The following is a 22,605-nucleotide window of genomic DNA, read 5'->3' as shown; positions in this document are numbered from 1 at the left end:
AGCGGGTGGCGCTCCTTTGCGCATCTCGCTCCGCCCAGAGGCGGTAGGCGGGGGACTCTGCTGCGCCTGCGCCGAGCGGGCGTCGCTTTTCGGGCCGGGCCGAAGCTCTGTTGGGCTGTTGCGCAGACTCGCGGACTCGGGAGTGTCGGCGTGGCGGTGGCGGTGGTCGGCAGTGCGCATGCGTGGGCACAGCACCGCTCGAATGGTGGTGGGATCCGGTCGCGGAGCGGGCGGTGCGGGCCGCGGGCAGGACGGCGGAGCCATGCCAGCCTCCGTGGCTTCGGTGATCTCGCGCTTCCTGGAGGAGTACATGAGCACCACGCCGCAGCGCCTGAAGCTCCTGGACGCCTACCTTCTCTACATCCTGTTGACCGGAGCTCTGCAGTTCGGTTACTGTCTCCTCGTGGGGACCTTCCCTTTCAACTCCTTCCTTTCCGGCTTCATCTCCTGTGTGGGCAGCTTCATCCTGGCGGGTAAAGATGGCCCCCAGAGAGGGCGTGTGGCCTTTGCGCGGCTCTCGTAACCGACGCGCTCCTTGCCCCTTCCCGGGACGCGCGCGGGGCACAGCTTACTGCTGTTGCTGAGCCTCTGGCCCTCAGGTTCCCCTTCTCTAAAATGGACTGTCTGAACTCAATTTGGCTTCTGTGGGCCCCTTTCTGGGTTGCTGGGTAAACTGAGGCACGGAATGAGCGAGGCTTTGGCCTTGTAACTGGACTCGGTGTCCTTCGTATCAGGCAGTGATGCTGACCCCCCCTCCATTTGTAACTTGCTCCCCGTTCAGTCTGTAAAGCCTTTCTCTTTCTGCTTGTTTGGGGGACCCACTTAAGCCCACGGCTTTGGTAAAGTCCTTCCCTTAGGTAGTTTCTCTCTTCGAAGTACTCTTTCATTCTCAACCAAGTGATTTACTAAATTCTCTCCAATTTATGTTCGAACCTGGCCCAGTCTTTGGTTTTGCTTTAAGGCCGAGCTTGAAGTCTGGACAACTTAAACTCAAATTCAGCCTCAGATATTAGCTCTGACCCTGGTCTAGATAACCAGTCAATCAGTAAACATTTATTAGCACTTACTATATGCCAGAGACTTTATTAAACACTGGAGATTCAAAAAGAAGCTGAAGACAGCTCCTGCCCTCAAGGAGGTTACTGTCTGATGGGGGAGACTAGATACAAACAAAGATAAACTCAGGGGACTCTACGGAATAAATAAATCAACTTTATTATTAAATTACTAATAAATAATTAACAGAAGGAACACATTGGACTTAAGAAGGGTTAGGGAAGATTTGTGAGGTTTTTAAGTTAGGACATAAAGAAGCCAGAGAGGACTGTGTTTCCTCAACTGTCAAATGGGAATAATAATAATAGCTTCCTCCAAAGAATGATGAAAAGCTCAAATGGGTTATTTGTAAAAGCTCTTGGCACATAGTAGGTATTTATTAAATGCTTCTTTACTTCCTCCCCTAACACTGCCCCATCCCACCAGTAGAGTTCCAATTAACTGTGTGTATGGTATGTAGATACTTGCTCACTTAGTTTTTAAACCTAGTACTGGTGATCTTTTTAATGTCTCTTCTTCAAACCTTAGAACCTTGTATTTAACTTTCATACACTCAGCCTTGGACATCCTCTTTTTTTTTTTTTTTTTTTATGGCATTGTTTGTCTCTGATAAACTGATTTCTGCTTTTTTATATAACCCACACAAGCCCACACAGAATTTATATGTAGTAAATTCAATTTACATTCGTTGATTTACTGACATGATTATTTCCTGCAGCTATTCATAGCTAGCTGATAATTCCAGGAACTGGGAAGGTCCATAAAGTGACATTCCATTCACTTATTGGCTAATGCTATAGAGGCAAATTCAGAATTCATTCTAAGCTGATTCTAGTTGAGTGATTTATTTTCAAATTTGAATATAGAATATGAAATCTTAGAGACAAAGAATTTTACTGATAATCTAATCCAGCCCTATCACTCTGTAGCTAAGAAAATTGGCCCAAAGGAAACTGCCATAGTTAGTAATGATTTTAATATATAATACTAATAATTTAACCATGATTCATTAATATATAACAGTATGGTGATAATGTAATTATTGTTATTTACATTATTTTTCTTGCAAGACAGACTTGCCCAAGGTCACACAGCTAGTGTCAAGTATCTGAAACCAGGTTTAAACTCTGGTCCTCCTGACTTCAGGGCTGGTTCTCTATATATTATTAATAGAAAGTAAATTGCTCGAGGGTAGGAACTATTTTTATTGTGGTCTTTAGTCTCTAGTCCTAAGTATAACTCATTACATATACATATATATGCATCTAGTGAGTGCTTAATGTTAATTGATAATTTTATACTCTCAGGGATAATGGGGCATTTAAACATACAAGCCAGTAATACATATTCCAGGACCTAGAATCTGTAATTTCTTTGTTATGAGTACTTCTTCCACTAATGGCAGGTTGCAATTCTTCACAATTTGGGAGATCTTTGAAATCCGCATCCAAAGATCTTTGAAAACTTCTATGAGTGTTTATTGCCCTTTGGTCACTCTGATAATGAGTATTTTGTATTTTAGCCAGACTGGCCCTTGGATCAGACACAAGTTTGAGTTTAGATATATCTAGAATTGAGTTATGCTGTTGTAACTGCACAATCCAGAATTATTTTCATGCTACTATGAGTCATTGGGAAAAAAGATTTTGACAATACATTTTTACTTCTTTCTGCCCAAGGCAGAAGCTCCTTCTACCAGTGTAGAATTATGCCACCAATGCAATTTATAGTCTTAGAGAGTTATTTGGGTTACTGAGAAGTGGTTAATGGGTTTGTAAGCATTTATTAAGCATTTATCCTCTGCAAACCTTTAGGCAAAAATAATCCTTGCTTTTAAGTAGCAAGGGAGAGATAACAAATAATTAATGTACATAAGATAATTGTGTGCCATATACACATGTGACATACATATGAATATACCTGGTATATAGAGAAGGTGTAAACACCTCTAATAGTGGAGTGGTGGGATGCTGCCTCAAGTTTCCTTTCAGCTCTTCACTCTGACCAGGAACTCCAAACTAAGAGCTCCAGTCCCCTGAAAGTGCCCACAACCAGCCTCGCCTCTGCTCCACCAAGTGCTGCCTCCTCACTTAGGGCCATCTTTCAGTACCACAGCTGGGCCTAGAGTTCCCTATCAGCGAAGGTTCACTGTGAAGGTTTCATCAGTGAAAGTCTCTGTGGTTCCTACTGAAGGTGAGGCCCCAACCAAATAGCCAGAGGGATCCCCACTAGATGTTTCTGCAGAGCTAACCCAGAGGTGTTTGCACTTCAGACAGGTTACTGCCTTCTGGAGACTTTCTTCAAATCTTGTCTGAAAAAGACCCCTGTTCTGCCCCTAGTCTTCTTGTTTTTTCACCAGTCTGTTTGCCTTGAGGTGCAGATTTATTTATGCTTTGTGGGTAGGAAATTGGGAGAGTGTGGAATTTACCTATCTACTCTGCCATCTTCCTGAATCTTCCTCCAGCTCATTTTACAAATGAGGAAAACTGAGTTAAACTCACAAAATTGGTAAGTGTTTGAGACCGGATTTGAACTCGAAAAAATGAGTCTCTTTGATTACAGGGCAAGCACTCAATTTCATCATGTAACTATGCCAACAGTTCATATAAACCTTGTTATTTTTTTTCCCCCTGAAACCATTCCTTCTCTCTCCCCACATCATTTTATCTAGCACCTTTAATACTCCATCACAAGCATATGCTACAACTTGGGTTCAACCCATTCCCCAATTGATGAACATCTCAGTTTCTAGTTTTTTGCCACCACAAAAAGATAATATAAATATTATAAAAATAGTTATAATATTTTTGTACAAGTAATTCCTTTTAGTTTTTCTTTGATCTTTTTGGGATATTGACTTAGTAGTTTGTTGAAGAACATGTATGGTTTTATAGCTCTTTGAGTATATTTCCAAATTGTTCTCCAAAATGGTTGGACCAGTTCACAATTCCACCAATAGTTTATTAGTATACTTACTTCTCTCATTCACTCTAGCATTTGTCATTTCTAATAGATATGAAATGGTACCTCAGAGTTGTTTTAATTTGACTTTCTCTGCAATCTATAATGATTTAGGGAGCATTTATTCTATATGATTATAGATAGCTTTGATTTTTATATTTCTTAACCATCATTTGAGAAATGGATCTTATTTTTATGATTTTAATTCAGTGCCCTATATATTTGAGAAATGAGACCTTTATTTTAGTAAAAAAATTTTTGATATTCATTGTCTTTTTTGGTGTATTTTGGCAATGTTGTTTCCCTGATTATCTCTTTTAATTAGGTTTATTTTTGCTTTTATTTGTCTGAGATAATGATTCTTTTTTATTTCCATTGAAGCATATTGGTTTCTGTTCTAGCCCTTTTTGTTAACTCTGTGTCTTACTGTTTCATGTGCTTCTTATAAACAACATTATTGGATTTTGGTTTCTAAACTGCTATTTACTTCCATTTTTATGGAAGTAAATCCCATTCATCCCATTCACATTCACAATTAGGATTTCTGTATATTTCCCTCTATTCTGTTTTCTTCTGTTTATCCTTCTCTTTTTACTCTGTTCCTTAAAAGTCTGTTTTGCTTCTGACCTCACCTTTCTTAATCTGCCCTTCTTTTTATCATTTCTGCCTCCTACTTCCTGAGTCCATATATATTATCCCTTTTCCCTCCTATTTCTCTGTTGGGCAAGAGAAGTTTCTATACCCCATTAAGTGTGTATATATAGTCTTACCTATTTGAAACAATTTTGATGAATGTGGTTCAAGTTTTGCCTGATACTCCCATATTTTTCCTGCACTATAAAAGTTCTTTCTTGCCTGCCTCTTTTATGTGAGGAATTTTTCCTCATTCTGCCTCTCCTTTTCCTTTTTTCCTAATGCATCTCTTTTTCTCATCCCTTCACTTTATTTTTTTTGCGATCACCCCAGCACAATAGGCTTTCATCTTTGTTCTGTGTATACTTCTAACTGCCCTAGTAATGATAAATTTCTTAAGAATTACACATATCATCTTCCCATATAGGAATTCAAGGATTTTACATTGAGACCCTTATCATTATTCTTTCATGTTTACTTTTTTAATGCTATTCGACTCTGGTCTTTTTGTCAGGAACTCTGGAAAGTCCTCTGTTTCTTTAAATGTTCATTTTTTCCCTGAAAGATTATGTTTTTATCACTCTCTTTTCTTTTTCTACTTTTTCCTCTATTATTCTTACCTCTTTCTTTAACTTTTTCAGGAATTCTTTTTGGGCTTGTGTCCAATTACCATTTCCTCCCCTTTGGGGCATTGTTAGTAGCTGTTTTTACTCGTCTTCTGAGTTTTTGCTGCCATAATAACTTTATGGTCCAGTTCTTTTTTTGCTGTTTATTTCTTGGCTTTGAACTTTATGTTAAAATTAGGCTCTGTTCACCTTGAAGTGGGGAGGAATTGTTACAGACTTGAGGCTATTTTGTTCTGTTGTTTTCAGAGGTAATTGTGGGGGTCTGCAAGGTCTGCAATTGTGGGTAATGAGATGTGGGGAGAGGTGTGATCATTGTTCTCTTGTTCTGTGTTCTGGTCATACCAAGAAGACCCTGCTCCCTTGCAGCTACAAGTACTAGCAATCCAGAACTTGGACCCCTCTTTCCTTTTGGCTCTGGAACTGTGACTCAGAACTATGGATGGTCAATGGGAGTTGCTATTCAGCTCCAGCCATACTTAGTGCCAGCAAAAGAGTTTCCTGTCATCTTTCTGACCAGTTGTCTGATTGCTTTCCAGAACAGCTGGATGAATCCACAATTATACCAATTATACCAACAGTGGCATTGGCAGCTTCCAGACTCTCAGCCCAGAGTTGCAATCTGGAACCAGACCCAAAAAATCATTTTCTGTTAACCCAATGATATCACTTTAGATGATACAACAAAGAGATTAGAGAAAGAAGAAAAGGACCTATATGTATAAAAATATTTATAGTACCTCTTTTTGTAGTGGAAGAGAACTAGGAACTAAAGGAGTGCTCATCATTGGGGAATTATTGAAGAAATATATGAGTATATATGGTATACGAGTGCAATGAAATGTTATGTTATAAGAAATAATGAAATGAATAGTTTCTGAGAAAACCTGGGAAGAATTATGTGATTTGATACAGAGTGAAGTGAGCAGGGTAAGAATGATTTACATAATAATATAAAGACAAGCAATTTTGAAAAAGTTCAGAATTCTAATCAGTGTAGTAACCAATCAAGAATATAGAGGACCCTTGATGTTACCTGCTTCTGATACAAAAGTAGTGGACCCAACATATAGAATAAGACATGTTTTTGAATATGGCTAGTATTTTATGCATATGTTACAAGGCCTTTTCCCCCTTTGTTTCTAATTAGAGGTAAAGTGGGATGGAGAAGAGACGTTATAGAATAGAAAAAAAGAAAAGAGAATTGACACATTTTTTTAAAATGCACAAAAAAGAATAGTAGAAAGGCCAGAAAGACTAATAGAAATAATACAGCTTTGGAAATAAAATCTTTTTTTTTTTTTTTTTTAAATATTTAAAAGAAAAAGCATGCAGAATGCCATAGAAATCTTTAAGTTTCATATAGATGTCTTTTATGCCATCTATATGGAAATGCTCATTTTATTTGGTATTTTAAGTTCAGAATAAAAGGAAAGAAAAAATCAGAACTATTGGAAAAAAAGATGTTTTAAAAAGAAAAGTTTCCTCAAAATTTAGGGCATAAAGACCAATTAGATACTTGCAGTTGTCTAGATGAGACAAAGAAAGACAGGGAAGAGGCAAGGATTAATTCTAGGAGAGTAGGAGGATTGATCTCATGAACACAAGAACATTGAAAGACAAGTTGGGGCACGGGGAAGATGTGTCCTGTTTCAGATAGTTGTTTGAAAGACATCTAGGTAAATCATCCAACAAATAGGAAGTAAGAATTGGAGTTCTGAGAAATGAGCAGAGAAGGATAAAGATTTGAAAATAAACTGCTATAAAGTTTTACCTTGAGCCAGATAGTATAGGGTAAAAAGAACCTAAATTAGAAAGCTTGGGAACATTAAAGGAGAAGTAGAAAAATGAGACAGGATTCAGATATGTAGGGAGGTGGGCATTTGATTGAGAGAACCCAGGCAGAAATGTACAAAATATATTTGGAGAACATAAAGTTAATTCATTTGGTTGGAGTGGAGGGCATATAGTGAAGCATTTGAATATTTAGGATCGAAGAGAGAAATTGGAACCGTGCTATATAGGGTTGGCCTTGATTTTATAATTGCTGGAAGTTCATGATATTTTTAAGTGGGGTAAAAATGTGGTATTGATATGTCAGATATAAAGGATCATATAGTTGTCTGTGTTTCCATTACTGTCATGTACTTTTCATCTTTGTATGAACTGATTCTAAGCATAGATATTTTGAAAATTAACCTACAACTTTTAATCTAGGTAAGATTGGTACCAGAGTTCCACGAATCCTAGTGTTTTTGTATAGTTTCTTTAATACCTTTATGACACCTAAAATATTTTCTGCTTAGTTTGATTGAACTCCCAATATGTCAAATTTTCATAGGATGATTCCTTTAGTGTGTGGTTCATTCACTCGGTTTTTTGAATCAGCATATTGTCAATGCCAATGTTCTAGGATCTTGAGCTTGAAGAGATCTCAGAACTTCCAGACAGCAAGCATGTCTTGCCTTTTCCCTGCAGCTAAAAACGATTTGGAGCAAATGAGTATTTATCCTATTCTTTGATATCTTTAGAGGAGAATATCCATTTCTTTTCCACAATAACCTAGTTTAGCACTCAGTAGGGTTTATACATTTACACGGTCTTCTCCAGCTAACCAGAATCAAGCATTTTATTTCATAGAATAATAAATCTAGAACTAGAGAGGATCTCTGAAGATATCTAATATATTCCCCTCATTTTATATATGTGAGTTCTAGATTTTCCTTCTTGTGTGGTCTTGAAGGCAGATGCAGACATTTATTATCACTTTTGTTATAAGTTTGTCTGATGATAAGACAAGTCTGAAGCCCATTTTTTTATAGCTTCCATCTCTTCTCTGGACCAGTGGCCTTCAAAGCATGGACCATGCAGTAGCACAAAGCAGGGCCATGAGAGGAGGATAGGTTGCATTTTGCCTTACTCCTAGTGGATTTTTCTTTAACCTGTTGCTGCACCTTCACTGCTCCCTCCTCCATTGGCCTCCAGAGCAGTTATAACCTATTCCATCTCAACCAGTAGCAGCTGTGGCAAGCATTTCTCATTTGTGGGTTCTGTTTTCTTGTATAAAAATCAGAATAACTGACTCTAGGATCAGATTTTTTTTTCATCTTAACTCATCCTTTTAAAATTTGTTTTTTGCTTAAATTTTATAATGTATTTAGTATAGTGTGATGTAAGTATATAATTCATATGCAAATATATTCAATTGGAGAATATGTTCAAACCAGTTTGGATATCATTGTACTTGATGGCGTAATCTCATTCTTTTCTCATGTTTCTCATGTTTTGAGTATGAGAACCATTGAGCAGCTGTTTGAATCTGAAGAGTTGGATGGGTTGTTGAAGTGAAGATTTCTTTGAGGTTCTTGTAATATGAAGTACTACTATTCCTTTGATGCATTAATTAGATTTTTGATGCCCAGGGTTAATTTTACTGCAGTGAACTTAATGGTATTGACCCAATAATTTTTAGGTCAGGTGGCCAGATTGTGACTTTTTTTCTCAATTTTTCTTTTGTAAAACCTGATTCACAATGTGTTTTTAATTGCTTTCCCTTGATTAAATCATTAGCCAGTTCTGATCTCTTTGTAATAAATTTATGTAGGTCATTAAAAGGATTATGGAAAACTGGTTTTTATCATAATAGACTTCCTAGAAACAATGATTGTAATAGTTGGCTGACTTTTGGGTAGATGTCAGTGGGTTGCTATTTTCTAGTTGTCAGTGAGAATCCTTTTGGCCTTAGGCAAATTTTCTTTTTTAAGTAGTACAGTTATTTTTTCTCATTACAAGGATATTTTGGAACGTGTACCTTTATGTTGAGGTGAAAATGCCACTTAAAGATGAAACTGAAAAAGACCTTACTGATGATGCACAGAGTGTATCCATATTTGAAGTGATAGTTTTGAAAGCAGTGAAAGATTGATTTTTAAAATATATTTAGAGAAAGACAAAAGAATGAAAAAAAAATTATAGGCACTATTAATACTAAAAAAGAAGGCAGGACAAAAAAAAGGCCAAGTACTGACTGATTTATTCCTGCTTTCTCATGTCTATAAAATCCTTATGAAAATACACATGTATCTAAGGCATCCTTGATCAAAATATTGAAAGGGAACAAGCAGTGTTTTGTAAGTATTGTATATAAGTATACATACATCTTCACAGTCAGTTTAGTTGCCTGAGAGGTATAAGGAGTATAAAGTCTTATTGTTATTATTGTTTGGAAAAAAAAAAAAAAGGTATTTTAGTCAGTAGAGCAAAGTGTAGCCTTAATTTAAGGCTTTCCTTCTATTCAGTTTTCTCTCACACAGAAAGTAAGAGATTATAAGTATTCTCAATATATGCAATTGCAGAGATAATGGTGGACAAGTAAGCCAGATTAGCTGAAGTGTAATGTAGTTTCTAGAGTCCCCATGCGGGGGTACCAAAATATACTGTCTGGACTAGCTCTCTGGAGGATCTCGGGACCAGCCTGAGTCCTTGGTCTTAGTGGAGGAGTGATGAGGCAGGGACCCACATAGATGGTCAAAGATGGAGTGCATTTATTTCAAGTTCTCTCAGCCCTAAATACCTTAGCATAATTACTAAGTAAATACTTAGTATAATTACACTGAGCATGTCCTAACTCTAGGATGATTACTCATGTGCTAACTATAAGCACCCTGCTATTAATATGTAAATGCATCTTTTACTATACCTATCTCTGCTTCAAGTAGAACACAGGTGGTCACTACCATTCCCCCCTCACCCCCCCCCCTCCCAACTTCTCAGGAAGGCTGAGACGTCCCTAAGGGGAGATGAGAGCCGAACCAGACATTATCAGCAGGTTCCCTCTGGGCTGAAGGGTCTTTATACCTCACCCAGAATTTTCCCATATATAAGTCTGTGGCTCTCTACACTGAAATAGCAGGACATTGGAGGAGAAATTGGAGATAGCATTTTTTGGAGTAGGTCAAACCATCACAAAACCTCAATCATCCCTTTCCCTCAGCCTTTATTAGAGATAACTCAGAAGCCTGAACCCCAAAGCCTTCAGAATAACAATGCTCAGTCTCCAGTCATCAATGAGGGAAACAGTTACTGTAGAGAAAAGCCCCACCTTTTTTACCCTGACCAACACTTGAGCTAGTGAGCTCAAGAGCTCTCAAGAGTTTCAGAAGTTCTACATCACTGGTCCTTTTCCTATCCCATCCTATCCCTAGAGCACTTCTGCAGGTATGGCAATTATAGGTACCATAGACCCAGAAAAAGGGTTCTTGCCATGAAAGTTATTATGTCAGATACAGCATCAAAAACAGATAGGATTTTGTTGGTGGAAATTACATTAAAGATCTATTGCATTCTGCTTTGCTGTTGTGTCTTAAGAACCATACGAGTTTTCATCTGATTAGCAATTGAAACTTTCTAGATCTTTTTGTCTTTCCTGTTGGAATATGAGCTCCTTGTGTCTGACCTGTGACAGAGTACTCCAAACTCATATTGATCTGATCAGCCACAGCCAAATATACTGTAACTTGACTGTCTAACATACCGATATCATTTCGGTTCTCTTTGAGAATGAAGGATAACCACCACCATGAATTCCTTGAAAGTAGGGAGTCTTTTCTGTTTGTATCCTTAGCATCTGGGACAGTGCTTTGTGCATAATTTTGATTTATTTAATACTACTCTGCTTATTAAATATCAAATAAGGTATATATGTATGTGTGTGTACATATGTATCTTTCTATGTATATACACACCTGTAAACATACATACATTTAGTAAAATTATTTATCCTTGTCATGAAAGCCTGCACAGAATCTAAATAGAAAATTCTTTTTACATAGTGAAGCCCTCCAGCAGCTTCAATTTGTAGGTGACATTGTGATGATTATTTTGAACCTAAGAAAATTAGAAGTCCTTCTCAATAAGATCCATAGCCACTCAAATGATTTGTGTAACAGTTCCCACTTGGAGTATCAAATAGTTGAAAAAAGACATATTGCTGAGATTGTGATATGTAGTTAGATAGATAGCATTTCTAATTAGTCTTATCAGTAGAGTATGTTTATATGTATCTGACAAGCATTGTTAATGAATGTTAAGCTGGGTGCAGAATTGAAGAAAGAGGACTGAATTGCATTTGAGAAATTGTACAACACTTTTCAGCAATCATAGATTATTTTCTTCAAAAAACTCATTCGTGTTTATCACTCTATATGACTGAATCATGAAATATGATTTCCCAAGGAACAAAATTGTGAGTGACCCAAAGGGCAATGGAGATATAGTTGTAGTTGTATTATCAGTGTTGTACAAGAAATAATAAGATATCATTTCAGACAATAATAAAAGAGGCAGTGATTGAGTCACATAGCAAAAGTAAGGAAAGACATGGACAGCTAAATGTCATACTGGCTCTCTTGTGCTATTAGAAGAACCAGATGTGTTGGTCCTTCCTAGAGACCATGTGATGATTTGGATAACAGTTGCATGAAATGAGTAGGCTTGGATATTCCTGTCTATACTGTGAAAGGAGAATACCTTCTTCATTGAATTAACAGATCCATTGAACTGATCCATCCTGGTGCCTTTCATAATTGCTGATGGCATTTGATACTTTCCCTACTCTTTGGATAGCATCAAAGTAATTATATCAAATATCAAGTAAATACTGAAGGTGCCCAATCTTGAAGATACTTTAGGTAATCATTTTTCACAAGATAACTAAGGGATTATCAGGGTATTTGTTGTCTCCCTCAACAGACTATAAGGTGCAGCAGGAACTGGTGTAGACTATGACAAACCCAGCCTTTTCATTAAATTGAGGAAGAAAAACAGTTTTTATTTTTGGTTTTTTTAAGGATCAAGAAAAATTACTGTATATATAGATCATCTTTGCAGGTGAATTTTCAGCTTTGTTCAATAAACAGATGTTTGAAAAATTATTAAACTATTAATGTAAGTTTGAAAAAGATTTTCATTTTTGTCTTTGTATTCTTCAGAGGCCTAGAGCATTACCTCAAAAGTTTCTATGACTTTTTTGCTCTAGCCTTTCTTATGACAGGCTGCATCTGCTCTGTCTTTTTCTTTTGACCTAACCCTTTGCTAGAAACTTTAATGCTGAACAGTTTGCCTGTGCTTCTAGAGTGGGAGGAAGAAGGAAGGGATAGTTTTAATTCCTTTTGTCTCCTTACCTGTAACAATAGATGTAGATAACTAATCAGATTGCTTGAGTAAGGCCTAAATTTCTGCTCCCGTTGTTTTTTCCCCCTCCTATTCATGATCTTTCTATAACATTTAATCTTTCTTTAACATTTCAGATTATTACCATACTAGTTTGTGGGGATTTTGTGGTTCCTATGACACTTAGCTCTCCTGGTTCTCCTCCTACTCTTTGTTCTCCCTAGTTCATCATTTTCCTGTTAAAGGCCTTCTGTTTTTTTTTTTTTTCCCCTATACTTGTCTTATAATCTCTTTTATTCCCATAGTTTCAGTCTTCTGCAAATGATTCCCACACTTGTGAGAACAGCACTTCTCCTTTGAGCTTATTTGCAAATGTATCCTGGACATATCTCCACTGAGATGTCCCTGGAAGACTTCAAACTCAACATATCATCAAGTAGGTATTTATTAAGGACCTACTGAGTACCAGATCCTGGGATACAAGTACAAAGAATGAAATAGTTCCTGCTCAAAACTGAACATAACAATTCCTTCCCACATATACTCTCTGCCCCTTCTTCCACTTCTTAATTTTTATTGTTGATACCACTGCCTTTCAAGGGTACCTAAAGTTAAGTCATCCTTGATTCCTATTTCTTCTTCAGCTCACCACATTCAGCTAATAGCTAAGTCTCTGGCCTCTAATAATCTCTTGCACTTAAGGTTCTTCACTTATACTGCCACTACTCTAATTCAGATTGTTTTCATCTCTTGTTCAAACTATATATTATTGCCTTACAACAGATCTTAACTTCTTTCATTGTTAACATTGTTCCTTTTTCCAGTTCAGGCAGTAAGCATTTGTTTATTTTGAATAGGTGGTATTTTTTCTAATTATATATAAAGATAGTTTTCAGCTCTCGTTTTTTATAAGAGTTTGAGGTCCAAATTTTTTTCTCTCCCCAAGATGAAAGCAGTTTGATATAAGTTGTACATATGCAGTTATGAATGCCTACAAAGAAAGGCAAAAGATAGTTCTTGCTGCTCCTAAAGAGCTTACAATCTGTGAGGGGAGACAACAAATACCTTGATAATCCCCTCAGTTACTTTATGAAAAATGATCAACTCAGTATTTTCAACATTGTGTACCTTCAGTATGTATTTGATATTTGATCTAATTATTTTCCCTAGCTTTAATAGATAAATTCTGATTTTATATCACAGGTATTTTTGAATATAACCCTTTATGCTCTTCTTCCACCCCCCAAAACCCTTCCTTACAACAAAGAAAAAGTTGAGCAAAGGCTACCAATACAGCAGCTGTTTCTGATAATATATATGTAATATTGGTCCTATTGGCCCCATTCTACTGATAGGACAGAAGAACATTTCATAATCTGTTCTCTAGGATCAAAGTTGGTCATTATAATTACTAGGCTCAACTTTCAGTTAGTATCCTTTTCATTTATTTTACTATAATCATTGTATATAATATATTCCCAATTCTGCTTACTTCATTCACATTCATACAAATCTTCCCTTGTTTCTCTGAATTCCTTTAATAAAATTATTAAAAAATAATTATTAAAATTATTTTTAAAAAATTACTGATAATCTTTTGTTTTTATATGGTTTTTATTATTGTGCTGTTTTTATATTGCATTTATTTTCAAGCGTATCCTTTCTCCCTTCTTCAGAGAGCTATCCCTTTAAACAAAGAATTAAAAATGATATTCATCTGTTTTTACTGCACAATCATATTCTATAACATACGATCATACTGTATTCATATTTAAAAAATTATTTTAATTTCTTTGTATAGCACATCAGGGACTGAAGTGTTAGGATCCAAATGTAGTGCAGTTCCCATCATCTTTGACAATGAAAATAGATGGTTATAGAAATACTGATGATTTCATTTTTCATTTTCCATTTGTTGTCTTCTTGCCAGTTTCTTCCTTGAATATTCTTGTGATGATTTGTTTGGATCTCATGCCAGTCTTTTTGTATATTTGTTTTCACTTTCACTTTTATCCTGCTATTTTATGAGGCAATATGGTTATTTTTTGTCATTCTTAGTAGTGAAAGCACTACAAATAAATTAATATTCTAAGCTGCAGTTGCCTCTGACTGCCATCTTTTCCTTTGGCAAGTAGTTCAAGTGTTGGCTGTTCAGGTGGTTTGTGTACTCATTTACTTTCTGCTGCTGGTAATTGATTAACACTGGTTAAACTTTGCAGGAAATAGTCGCAATTAAGGAAAATGCCTTTTTCATTTCTCCTTATTTACCCAAGCATTAGATTCATTTGAATAGAACTAAGTGAAATGTATTTTGTCTTCTTAGGGGGTCTTGCTTATTTTTTGTAATTTTGCAACATTATTGCAATTATTTTTAATTGTTATTCTTTCTAGTTACATTTTTTTTTTTTTTTTTTGGCTTTGTTTATTGAATGAATTCTGATAAACAGTTGTATCTGTTGGGCAAGAAACAGCCCAGGAAAATTTGAAAGGGTTCAGCAGGATGTCCAAAGGAGTTACGGTGGTGATGGTAGGAATGTCACAAACCAACAAAATAACATTTCATTGCAATAGTGTAGAGTACATAGATGGCCCTTAATCAAAGTGATGGTTTTGGTCTGTGTGTCTCTGACTGTCTGTCTGTCTTTGTGAGAGACTTAGATCATAGGATCAGAGTTCCAAGGAAAGTAAACTGCCTGAAGCATGTCAAGGTTAAGTAACTTGTTCATGGTCACATAGCTAGTCAGAGGTATGACTTGATAAATGGCTTTCCCACAGTTATACAGCTAGTCTTAAGGACTTTAACTCAGGCCTTTCTGATACCAAATCCAGCAGTCTGTCTATTAAGCTACACTGTCTCTGTCGAACTGTAGTTTTTAAAAAGTCGCTTTTTCCTTCACTGGCATTTTCCCTCTCTCACCCCATCCCCTTTAGAAGTCTTCCTTGTAACAAATTAATATAAGCAGTTAAGCAAAAAGAAATCAATGCTTTGTCCATTTCTGAAAATGTATACCTCATCCCTCATCTATAGTCCCTTTAAAAGTGAGGATAACAAAGAGCCTCAAGATTATTTCCAAACCTTTGCAGGAAGAGCTGCATGATTGATCCTGCTTTGTTCTAGCCCCTTCATCTAGAAGGTGTATCCTCCTTCAACAGGTCCTCTAAATGGTCTTCTTAAAAATGTTTTTAAATTAAATTTTTAGTTAAAATTTTAATTAATTTTTTTCAAGGGAAAAAAATTTTATTTTATCTTCCTACTCCTTTAAAAGAAAACAAAAACCTTGTAGCAAATTTTTAAAATAGTCGGTTCCATCATTGGCAATGTCCAAAAATGTGTATGTCTGAGGTTGCACTCTAATGTACATCACCTTTCTTTCAATAGGTTTGGGTAGCTTACTTTATCATCAGTTCTCTGAAATTGTTATTGCTCATTTTATAGAACAAAGTTCTTAATCTTTTGAGGTTTTTTTTTCTCACCATCCATCATTGTTGTTCTTGTATAAATTATTTTGGTTCTTCACTTCACTCTGCATCAGGCCATACAGATAACTTGATTTGTGCAGCTGTTCCCTACTTGTTGGCTACTCCCTTAGTTTCCAGTTTGTTGTACTGTGAAAAACTGCTATAAATATTTTTATACTTAAAAGTGCTATTTCCTCTTTCTTTGATTTCTTTAGGGTATGGGCCTAGCAGTAGTATTCCCAAGTTTGCACTGTTTTATGACTTTGGGCATGGTTCCATATTGTTTTCCAGAATGATTGGAACATTTTATAACTATATTAACCATTCATTAATATGCCTATTTCACCCTAAACCCTGCTAACATTTGATCATTTTCTTTTTGTCTCTTTGACAACCTGAGAGGAGTGAGGTAGAACCAGAAAAGTTGTTTTAATTTGCGTTTCTCTGATATTAATGATTTGGATCATTTTTTCGTATCATTGTTGATACTTAAATTTCTCTCTGTAAAAAGACCTATATATCTGCTTTTTTTTTTTTTTTTTTCCTCCTGAGGCAGTTGGGGTTAAGTGACTAGTCCAGGTCACACAGCTAGGAAGTGTTAAGTGTCCAAGATCAGATTTGAACTCGCGTCCTCCTGACTTCAGGGCTGGTGCTCTATTCACTGCACCACCTAGTTGCACCCGAATGCCTATATATCTTGACCGTTTATCAACAGGAAAATAGCCCTTATTCTTATATATTTGATTCAGTTCCTTATGTGTCTTGGAAATAATACCTTGATCAAAGAAACTTGCTTCAATTTTTTTCTTTACTGTTTCTCATCTAATTTTATGTGATTTGGTTTTGTCTGACATAAACTTTTTTTTTGTTGTTTTCTTTTCCTTATCTTTTAGTTATTGGAAACTTATATTAGTACATATGAGAGTTCTACACTACTGTTCTTAATATTCCTCTATTTATAGTCCAATTGTCTTTGTGTATTTTTGACAATAATTCCTTATTTTTGTTGTCTTTACAGTTTGTCTAAGGATACAGATCAACCCACAGAACAAGGGAGATTTCCAGGGCATCTCTCCAGAACGAGCTTTTGCAGACTTCCTCTTTGCTAGCACCATCCTGCACCTTGTTGTTATGAACTTTGTTGGTTGAATTCCCCTTCACAGAAACAAGGAGAAATAAAGAACAACGTAAGTAAATATTGTTAGGTTTTTCAAGTCCTGATACTAGTTGATAAAGTCTTTTTCTGCAGATGTTATCACTGGTTTATAAAATTCCTTGTTGGGCCCATCTTTTTTTGATATATTTGTGAAACTTTAGGAAGTTTACTTTACCTTCGTTATAGACTAGAAATCACTTCTAGCTATAAATCCTATGATCCTACTGTTAACCTCCATTCTTTTCTGTGCTTTCTATACTATTAAAAAAATCAAGTTATTTGCCTATAAAATATATATTTTCTCTGCAAATATAATCCAAACCTGTTCCTTTAAGTTTATTGCCCAAGTTTCTATGATTTTGATCTGATTCCTTGTAAGTTCTTGGCATGTGACCATGTGATACAATATTTATGAATGCTTTAGAATTTAGATGGGAGGTATTTGACAAATCATAGAGAGACATTTTTAAAGCCATAAAGCTTTAGAGATCACTAGCCAAATCCCTTTCATTTTATAGCTAGGAAACATTTAGTTTACTGTGGATCAGATAATTTGTCCATACCTATTTATCTGGCAGAAACGGACCTAAAATCTTATTCATAGTAGGAAAATCATGAAATAAATAAAATGAAGACTATTTATACCCTGGAAATTAGGAAAGCATTGGGCCAAGTTGGGGTTTAGGAAGATATTTTGCAAAATTATATTAGAAAGCTGATTGAATTTCTTTAATATGTGTAGATACTGTTCTTTCCTAAAAGTTGTCATAGGGCCATACCAGAAAAAGAATAACTGCATAATCTTAGTTTTAATATAAGTTGCTATTATTGTTGTTGTTACAATTTTTATTTTTTGGAAAAAGAATACCCTCTTCAAGCATGTAGTTGTCTTAGTTAAGAATATTATGTATTAATATAGCTTAAAATATAGGATGCCCCTAAAGTCTTAGTGCAGCTTGAAACTTTAATAGTTTTACTTTTAATAAATTTAAATGATGCTAAAACTTTTAAGCCACTGTAGAAGCTGGTATTTTAGCTGAAATTCATTTAATGAAAGGAGAAAAGAAACAGATCTGAAGTAAATTGGTGAACCAAGAATTTTTCTGAAAACTCTTTGGAGTATGTGATTCGTAAGTGACAATATCGAGAAAGATAGAACTTTTTTGTTTCTAAGTCTATAAGTTTTTAAGATAGGCTTCTGGAAATATTTATAATGAATGAACTGAGAGCAAAATGGAGTATTAAATTAATTCTTTAGGTAGATAACTTTTTTCTTTGAAATTATTTATTATATTTTAAGAAATTGAAGCATGAAGCATGAAGGAAACATACTTTTTTGTTATGTGAATGATTGGCTCTTTTGCTTTTCTTACTTTTGTCTTAAAAACCAAACTGTCTTAAAATATAGCTGCTTTAATAGATTTTCCTTTTTGACTTTGCCTAAAAAATAAAATTGGTTTACTACTCTAAATTGAAAATTAAATGTTTTGTTCTATTTAATGTGAAGTTTAGAATCATAAAGCTTGATTCTTAGAATTCATATAGATGAACAGTATCAAGTTTTTTTTTTTAATCATTTTGATTTAGCTTAAAAATGGTATTTCTTTCAATTTAGTATGGTGATTTTAATGCTGAATTTCTGTTCTGAGGGTTTTCCAGATGCTCAACAGCCTTGGTAGCTTTCTAAATCATCATTAATTCAGTCAGCTAACTTATTGAGTACCTATTGTGTGCAAGTATAGATAATATGTCTTAATATGCATATTATTAGCCATGCTGTGGCTTATACTTTTTTTTTTTCAGTTTCTTTCTTTCTTTTTTTTTTAAATAGCTTTTTATTTACAAGTTATATGCATGGGTAATTTTACAGCATTGACAATTGCCAAACCTTTTGTTCCAATTTTTTCCCTCCTTTCCCCTATCCTCTCCCCCTGATGGCAGGTTGATCAATACATGATAAGTATGTTAAAGTATAAATTAAATACAATATAAGCGTACATGTCCTAACAGTTATTTTGCTGTACAAAAAGAATTGGAGTTTGAAATAGTGTACTATTAGCCTGTGAAGGAAATAAAAAATGCAGGTGGACAAAAATAGAGGGATTGGGAAGTCTATGTAATGGTTCATAGTCATCTCCCAGAGTTCTTTTGCTGGGTGTAGCTGGTTTGGTTCATTACTGCTCTATTGGAACTGATTTGGTTCATCTCATTGCTGAAGAGGGCCATGTCCATCAGAATTGATCATCAATTGTTGTTGAAGTATATAATGATCTTCTGATCCTGCTCATTTTACTCAGCATCAGTTCATGTAAGTCTCTCCAGGCCTTTCTGAAATCTTCCTGCTGGTCATTTCTTACTTAATAATAATATTCCATAATATTCATATACCACAATTTATTTAGCCATTCTCCAATTGATGGGCATCCATTCAGTTTCCAGTTTCTGGCTGTGGTTTATACTTTGATTTTTTTTGTATAGATAAACTTATATTAACAAAAATAGGACATTAATGGACTCATAAAAATAATGACATGTATAACTCATAGTAGGTATTTAATAAATACTTGTTACTTTGTCCATCTAATTTTGAGGAAAGCTTTTTCCCCCCTTTTAATCTGCTAGTGGCCTTAAGACTGTTTTGAGATTTATTGCTCTCTAGCACAGTTCTGAACTCTTTAACTAGTATTGCTCTCCCCAAACCTATGAAAATTTGTGTTATTCACTTATTATATTTAACCCATAGTTTTGGACTCTGGGCAGCATGTCCTTGAGTATTATCAACTGTGGAAGACACTTTGAATACATTTAAAAAGGGACAGAATAATATTAATCTCTTTATACTAGCAAACAACTTATACAGTTGTTGGGAATCCTGACTTAAGCTCTGTTGAATGGTACGTGTTATTTGAAGATATCAGATCTGAATCAGAACTACTTTTTGTAGCTGTTAGAGTGTTTGGGATATATAATTGGAATCAGAACCTCTTTTTGTAGCTGTTACAGTGTTTGATCAAGACAAGAGCAGAGAACATGACAAAAATATTCTCAAAGCACAAGGAGATACAAATTCATGGGAAATTATTTTTTAGGACTGTCTTTATTGGAGGAGGCATCTGCTACAGAGAACTTAATATTTCAAAATTAGGACAATAGGAGATAAAAAAAGCAGACTCAGCAGGAACTGAGTACTGTAGACCAAATCAACAACTCTCAAGGGTAACAGTTTTCTTCAAAATTATTTGTCCATGATGTGGCAGAGTCCATCAACTCTTTAATTGGTCTATAAAATCATTACATAAGTAGGTAAAATATAGAAAACTTTTTAGAAATTACCAAAGGGATTTTTTCACAAGGGCTGTTAATTCACATTCTATACTGCTTTACTTTCATTTCATCCACATTTACTTTTACCTTTCTAATACAATAATTCATGTTCATGTGCAGATACATCCATCACATGATTTCCAAGTAAGTAATTTATACCAGACTAGTAAATAGGAAAAAAAAAGTTTGGACTTTTTTTCACAGATAAAAATTAAGTTTTGTAATTGTGTGAAAGAAGTACTTAAAAAACGTGTATACCTATGACATTCTGACTTTGTCCAAACTTGAGGTTATCTGGTAAACCAGAACCTAATTTGAATGGGAAAAATCAAGACAATTGGAATTATGTAACAGTTATACTAAAAGCTTGTACTTTTCCTGTTATTTCATATAACAATTTATTTCTAAGCATTTAGTACTATATACCAGGTAGTGTGTAAATACAGAGGAAGATATAAATGCAAAGAATGGCTCAATCCCTACCTTTAGGAAGTTTATATTCTTTTGAATGAGATAGCATGTTGCCTATATTAATATAAGATTGGAAAGAAGAGCACTTGCAGTTGATGGTTTCAGCAAGAGCTTCATATAGAAGTACTGAGCCATCCCTGGCGGGAATAGAATCCCTTCTGTGAGAGAGGGATGTATGGGAGCATTTATCCTAGGCATAAGTAGTGGAGGTGGGAGATAAAATTTTGTGTGTGAGGAATAAAGAGAATGCTGCATTATAGAGTTTGTAAAGAGGAATATAATATAATGAGTCTGGAAAGAAAGAAAAATTTGGGGTAAAATTGGGAAGGGTTATAAAAGCCAATAGCTTATATTTTATCTTGGTGTAATATGGAACAACTAGAATTTATTAAATAGTGGAATGAACTAATCTGGTACAGACTACAGACTCAAGAAGAATTGTTTTGGCAGTTGTATGAAAGATGGATTGTATGGGAAGAGACTTAGTAGGGAGTCTAAACAGGAAGGCTAGGTGAGAAGTGATGAGAGCCTGAGTTAAAATGAATAGAGAAAAAAAATCAGATGTGAGAGGAGATGTTGAGATAGAAACAGAGGATTTAGCAGAGATAGCAGATGATTATATATATAGCAGGTAATAAGGTGAGGTTTATGTCAAAATATAAACTTGAGATATTAGAAAAATCATGGTACTTTTGGAAGGAATGGGAAGTTTTGAAGGGGGGGGGTGAGTTTGGAAGGAAAGATAAAGAATTTATTTTTAGTTTTGTTGAGTTTGATAAACCTCTGGGACATCTAGTTTGAGATGCCCTATAGGTAATTTGATAATATGGGCCTAAAATTCATGGGAGAGAATGAAACTGTATGTATAGTTAATGTGTAGACATTTTAGTTCAATCCATGGGAGCTGATAGGATCATTAAATGAGAAGTAAGATGGGGGGGAGGGAAAAATCTTGGGGAACATTTACTGTTAGGGCTTTATATGGATGATCAAACAGTAAAGAAGACCAAAATGGAGCAATTAGACCTGTCAAATGCACATTTTGAGAGAGTAATGGAGAGAAGAATATTCAGGAGTAGAAAGTAGTCAGTATCAATGCAATAGCTAGGTCAAGAAAGATGATTACTGAGGAATAACCATCAGATTCAGAGGATTGATAGCTTTGAAGAGAGCAATTTCAATCGGTTGGTAAAAGTGGAAAAATGAATATATTCACAAATAATTTGAGAGGGTGAAGGCAGTGGATATAGCCAGCTTCTAGTTTTGGCTAACAAAAGAAGGTGAGATATAAGACAATAGCTTGAGGGAAAGTTATGAGGAAGTAGGCTAGTGATATATTTTTGGTAAGGATGATGGAGCCCTGGGTATAATTAAAGGTAATAGGGAAAAACAAAACAAACAGGGAAAGGTTGAAGATTTAGAGGGAAGGAGTGATTAAAGTTTCAATCTACCAGAGAAGATTGGAGTGGTACTGATCAAGAACACATATCTAGGTCTTGGCACGAAGAAAAGGTATCTCATTATTAGAAATTGAAAGAGAATTGAGTGGGAGATAATGTCAAGGGATTTGAAGATGAAGGGAAAAGAGGGAGTGACTGGCCTCAAGTTTCTCAGTCAAGTAAGAGATGGGGGGGTCTTCAGGTGAAAGGGGAAGTGGATAACTTATGAAGAGAAGAGGAGGTTTGGAAATAGTTTCTGTAGAGAGTGAGAAAGGAAATCTCTTACAGAAATAAGATTGCCTTGCTGTAGGGA

The 22,605-nt window shown here is 35.4% G+C and overlaps 1 protein-coding gene across 1 annotated transcript in view; it reads left to right on the top strand.

The window, feature by feature from the left end:
- Positions 1-63: 63 nt before the first annotated feature.
- DAD1 (defender against cell death 1) overlaps positions 64-22,605 on the top strand; it is a 30,935-nt gene continuing 8,393 nt past the window's right edge. Inside the window, exons 1-2 of the mRNA XM_031955021.1 lie at positions 64-473; positions 16,921-17,089. Of these exons, the coding sequence (XP_031810881.1) occupies positions 179-473; positions 16,921-17,051 (426 nt within the window). The 5' untranslated portion in view covers positions 64-178 and the 3' untranslated portion in view covers positions 17,052-17,089. The remainder of the gene's footprint in view (positions 474-16,920; positions 17,090-22,605) is intronic.

This window comes from Sarcophilus harrisii, chromosome 2 (genome assembly GCF_902635505.1).
Source record: "Sarcophilus harrisii chromosome 2, mSarHar1.11, whole genome shotgun sequence".
NCBI lineage: Eukaryota > Metazoa > Chordata > Mammalia > Dasyuromorphia > Dasyuridae > Sarcophilus > Sarcophilus harrisii.
Note: the sequence above shows the minus strand (reverse complement) of the source record. Positions and strands in the feature narration are given on the sequence as shown.